Below are 5,195 nucleotides of genomic sequence, written 5' to 3'. Positions count from 1 at the left end.
CAGGGCAAGGTCCCAATCACCTTTACCGGCCACTTTGGAGCCGGGCCAGCAGTGTCGCTGGCGCCGGCGCCGGCGCCGTCGGCAGCCCCTACCTTGAACTTCAATGCGGCTCCGGCTCCGGCTCCAGAGCCTCCAGTACCAGGTATGCCCGTCGTTGCAGCCCTGGGCCAAGGTCTTTACAGTGCTGGATGTCTGGAAGGAGTGGGAGGAAGGGATTGCAGGTCAGCCGGCCGTACGGGTGCTAGAAGAGACGTGGGGAAAGCCGCTGGCGCCCGGGGAACGGGATCAGGGTGCAGTTCTGTCGCCGGAAGGTGATCTGGGACGAGCTCTTGGCCCGCACGGCGTCCGGCAAGAGCGAGGAGGAGGCAGTTGCAGAGCTAGAGCTCTTACGCGCCGGCTGGAGCTTGAACCGGCTCGTCGACGAGCTCAAACAGCGCCGCCGGCGGGGCCAGGGCCGGTTACGGGTACAGGTAGGAACCCCCGTGCCCGATGACCCAGACCCGGGACCAAGGCCGACTCGGGACCAGGGCCATCGGGGGCGCTGGGCTCGGCTAGGGAGGAGGCGGACCGCCCGACCAAGGAAAGTGGCATCTTAACTTGTTGGCCCTTCTATTAGATGTACTCAGCTGTTAGAATGGTTTGCTAAGACAAAGTTCCCAGGCGTCAAGAACATGCGATGTCTGAAGCATCTATACGTGACTGACCCCCGCGACGACAAGCAGCGAATCCTGGAGACAAAGGGCGGCCTGCTCAAGGGCTCCTACTGCTGGATTCTCAAGAACGACCGCTTTCAGCGATTTCGTGACGACCCGCAAAGCCCGCTGCTCTGGATCAAGGGCGACCTCGGCAAAGGCAAGACAATGCTCCTCTGCGGCATCATAGATGAGCTAGAGAAAGAGTCTGCGAAACGACTGTCTTATTTCTTCTGTCAGGCTACAGAGGCTCAATTGAGCAGTGCCACGGGCGTGCTGCGCGGCCTCATCTACCTTCTCATCATCCAGCAACCATCACTCATTTCCTAGGTACGGGCGAAGTACGATACCCAAGAGCAGAAACTTTTTGAGAGTATCAATGCCTGGGTGCCTCTGACCGATATATTCATGGACATGCTGAACGATCCAGCTCTGGAGGATGTGGTCTTGATCGTCGATGCCCTTGACGAGTGCAAAACGAAGCACTCAGAGCTTCTTGACTTTATTTTCAAGTCGCCTTCCCATATCAAGTGGATTGTATCCAGCCGCAACCACTGCCCAGACATTGGGCCGAGGCTCAGAAATGCAACACACACAGCCAAGCTGTGTCTTGAGGACATTGGGAGCACCATTTGCGAAGCAGTTGACGCGTACATCCGACACAAAGTGGATCAATTGATATGTGAAGAGAATTACGACGACAAGCTACGCTACGCTGTCCAACACTACTTCATGTCTCATGCCAATGGCACTTTTCTCTGGGTAACTTTAGTCTGGAAAGAACCTGCGGATCCTAGGGTCCCAAGACAGCATATGCTTACGAAGTTAACGTCATTCCCAGCAGGACTTGATCAACTTTATGAGCGAATGATGGAACATATTATCAACTCAGATGATGCGGGCCTGTGCAAGCAGATCTTAGCTACTGTGTCGGTCGTATACAGCCCCGTCACGTTGAAGGAGCTGATATCTCTTGTTGAGTCGCTCGAGGAATTCGACCAGGATGAGTTGAAAGAGATCATCGGATCCTGTGGCTCTTTCCTGACTCTTCGAAAAGGTGTCATTTACTTTGTGCATCAATCGGCGAAGGAATACCTGCTTGACAAGGCATCCAACCAGATCGTACCTTCTGGCACCACGGACCAGCACCATACCATCTTCTCGAGGTCGCTGCTGGTGATGTCCAGGTCAGGGTTCAAATCCACGACACTCCACGACACATTTGTGAATATGGCGTGGATATGGATGCTGACTAATAATTTCGATGTGGAATGGGTGGAAATGGATCCATTATGGAAATGGATCCATATTGTGGAATTCGTGGAATGGAAACCTACTTCGTCCAACAATGGTAATTAATGGGTCCCGCCCGCCCTCGGTGACGTCAATGTTTTTGTCATTGGTCCATTAAAATCCGCCGTTGCTTGACGCAAAGGCAACACACCCACCGACGTTCCTGTTTCTTGTTATGCTGGATATTCGTAGCCGAACCGATATACCTATAGACGCGCCTTGCCGTCTCTCTCCGTCAAGATCCAGCTTTTGTAGAGCTGAAAGAGCCGTTGATTGTCCTCTTCTGTTCGTTCTGGAACGGATGTGGTTGACTTGGTAGGATGGGGAGTGGCCATTTCGATTTGGGGTAGTAACGCGAGTAACAGTGAAGCCCCCAGAATGGACTCATTGTGTACGGAGGAAAATGGGGTGGCAAATCGATGTTGTGTTGTTGTGGGTGATAGAAAGTACTTAGGATATGCGGGATTTCACAAGGAAATCAAGGTATTTTCGAACCCCACCTAAAATATTCCACGATTTCCACATGTGGAACATGTGGAAGGGGCTTCGTGGCGTGGATATGGAAATGCTGAAGCCCACGTGGAATGGAATGGAATGGATATGGATCCACATTATGGATCCATATGTGGATTTCGTGGTATGGATTTGAACCCTGGTCCAGGTCCCTGCGGCGCGACATGTACAATCTGAACCATCCCGGCATCTCTATCGATGATGTCCGCCAGCCTGATCCCAACCCGTTGGCCTCGGCGCGATACTCGTGCTTCTACTGGGTTGACCACCTAAGCGCTGCCGTCTGTTGTTTATATTGCGCAGTAGTGCTGGGTGAAAATATATTTTATGAAAACTTGGTTGCTTCTTATTGAGCTGAGAGTTATTCTCGGGTTTATATCTCTAGATAATTGTATCTAGGACTTTAAACTTTAAATCTAGGACTTTCAGACTAACAGTCTGAATCCTGAAGGGAAGGGGGATTCCCGGATTTTCCAACAATAACACGCCAAAGACCAGCTGCCATATCAGAGATCTAGGGAAGAATAAGACCCCATCGACAAGAAGGCGCTATTCAGTGATATCCAAAGGGTTTGAAGCTCAAGAGTCAAAGATTGCCTCCTTAAGCACAAGGGTAGCTAGTTTAGAGGAGGAAGTCGGGCGGCTAAGTAGAGGTAAGAAGAGAAAGGCGATACCGAATCCCAATAGGAGATTCATGACACTAGCTGAAGCTCTAGTGGCTGATAACAATATTTATGAGCCTAACCAAGCAACTGCAGAGACAGAGGCTGCTGAAGATGTAATCGAGGTGGGAGGAGTGGAAGAGGATGAGAGCACAAATTCGGAGGCAGAAGAATTACCTGTCGCACGAACCCGCGCAGGCCGCGCAGTCAAGAGATCGAGAGGATATTGGATGGCATGTAATTCTGAACCGAGGAGCAGCAATTAATTTGTTTTTTATATTTCTGGTGACTCTCTGTAAAGTGGCTGAAAAATAGCAATTTGTATGGGGAAACTTTTTTTTTGCTCATCAGTAGAAGGGTCTTATCGGTAAAGGGGTACTGCATGGTAGTATACTGTTCTGATATTCATCTCAGAGTTGACTCATTAAATACAGGCCACTGCCAGATCGTTCAAATAATCTATCCACCAGATCCCTATACATATGCAGCAACGCCCAGACTAAATGCTATGCTGAAAACCAAAATCTTTCTCAAACCGAATTGGTACCCGACTCCGTCATTCGATTCTGCCGGGTTTATATCCGGGAGGGAAGCAGTTGGTGTTCCGTAAAAGGTCAATGTTTCGGGCTCATGATATCCGGTCTTGCGAGGCATGTCGAACGTGAGTGTCGAGGATGAAGCCGTCTTTGACTCCGGCTCAGGCACCTCGATAGTCTTGTTCCGCTCCATTTGCTCAGAGATAACGCTTGACGGAATTGGGGCAATAGTGAAGCCCTCGTTGCTGCATATTTCGGTAAAGTTCTGGGAATCGGCCACTACCTCCGTGAGGCCCAAGGCATACATGCAATAGCGACACCTAGAGGAAGGAATGTGAGCAGTTCTCCTTGGATCGGCAACAGCAACTTACGCTCTGCTCGTCGGAACCCATCCGGATGTGCAAATGCATTGGTAGTAATCAGCGCCGTTCTCGTCGTCACAGTCGCGATCTATGTCGTTGAATGCACCGCAAATAGAGTCTTTCCCAGAGCAGTACTCGTAGGGAGTCAGGCTCGAGGTTGTGGATGCCCGGGCGTACAAAGCCAGCGCTGCGCTCATATTTGGATGCTTTTTTGCCCAGATGTTCTCATCGAAGTGAAGAGAAGACTTTGATCTCTCACGGCTTCACAAGGCTCCCACAATACCTCATTAAAGTAGCATCATGCGGACGCAGAGCCTCGGGGTCTTGCCCGTTTTAGAAGCCCTTGTTCCGCTTCTACCCTAGGCCCGGGCAATAATTGCGGCGTCTGACGTTGTTTTGACGACTTTCCGCCTTTGTCTGCCTGACCTACAGAGTTATTACGGTAATAGGAAGGTCTGCCGACACTAACACATCGAGCTAGCAGTAAGCTTAACAATCCAAGTGGGGCCACAGACCTTGGCAGCGATGATCAGGAACCACTGCTATTTGTCTCTGGTAGGCCGAGGCAGAGACAGAAAAGCTGGTGAATTCCTCTTAGTCGATTTCATCGGTTCTCAACAATCATCTTTCAGGATGGTAGACCTCACAATTGGGCAAGTTGCGGCCATTATTGCTTTCTGCATCGTCATTGGTAAGTAATCCTCCGGCTTATTCTCATGGAACTGGACTAAAGAGGCTTCTATCTAGCTCGCGCTTGGTGTCCGACAATTGGAACCTTTATTCTTGCCGGACAGCTTCGCGATCGCGAAACGGCAGCTACATGGTAAATTATGAACAGGCTTTCTCGCTCCTTGGTATCTCGTGCTGACGTTGTCTCAACCAAGGACCGTTGCAGCAAAACATCTTCAAAGCTCTTACTGGCCACTTGTGCTTCGGTCTGATGCAATCAGAGACCACGGAGTTCGCAAGCCCGTCGTATTAATCTCGCTACTACTTCCACTTCTCAGCTTCCTGATTGCCATAGTCGGAGTAGTAACACCTTCTCGGTCTCTATGAGTCCAACGAATTCAGGTCCAAAGCTGTCAAAGCTGACTTTGAATACATGCGGGACTCAAGCACCTTCTATACTAGCATGGA

The 5,195-nt window shown here is 50.5% G+C and overlaps 2 protein-coding genes across 2 annotated transcripts in view; one reads left to right on the top strand and one right to left on the bottom strand.

The window, feature by feature from the left end:
* Positions 1 to 2,051, top strand: part of FOXG_14370 (uncharacterized protein) — a gene marked incomplete at both ends in the record, with an annotated part of 2,882 nt that extends 831 nt beyond the window's left edge. Inside the window, 4 exons of the mRNA XM_018394436.1 lie at positions 4 to 142; positions 183 to 470; positions 634 to 965; positions 1,023 to 2,051. Coding sequence (XP_018254577.1) covers positions 4 to 142; positions 183 to 470; positions 634 to 965; positions 1,023 to 2,051 — 1,788 coding nt within the window. The remainder of the gene's footprint in view (positions 1 to 3; positions 143 to 182; positions 471 to 633; positions 966 to 1,022) is intronic.
* A 1,583-nt stretch (positions 2,052 to 3,634) lies between these two features.
* FOXG_14369 (uncharacterized protein) lies at positions 3,635 to 4,255 on the bottom strand (the record flags this gene model as incomplete). The annotated part of the gene is made up of 2 exons (XM_018394435.1): positions 3,635 to 4,016; positions 4,068 to 4,255. The coding sequence occupies 2 exons, from the start codon at positions 4,253 to 4,255 to the stop codon at positions 3,635 to 3,637; spliced, it is 570 nt and encodes a 189-aa protein (XP_018254576.1).
* Between the last annotated feature and the right edge of the window lie 940 nt (positions 4,256 to 5,195).

The sequence above is a fragment of the Fusarium oxysporum genome, chromosome 15, assembly GCF_000149955.1.
Source record: "Fusarium oxysporum f. sp. lycopersici 4287 chromosome 15, whole genome shotgun sequence".
NCBI lineage: Eukaryota > Fungi > Ascomycota > Sordariomycetes > Hypocreales > Nectriaceae > Fusarium > Fusarium oxysporum.
This window is presented reverse-complemented; position numbering and strand designations above follow the sequence as displayed.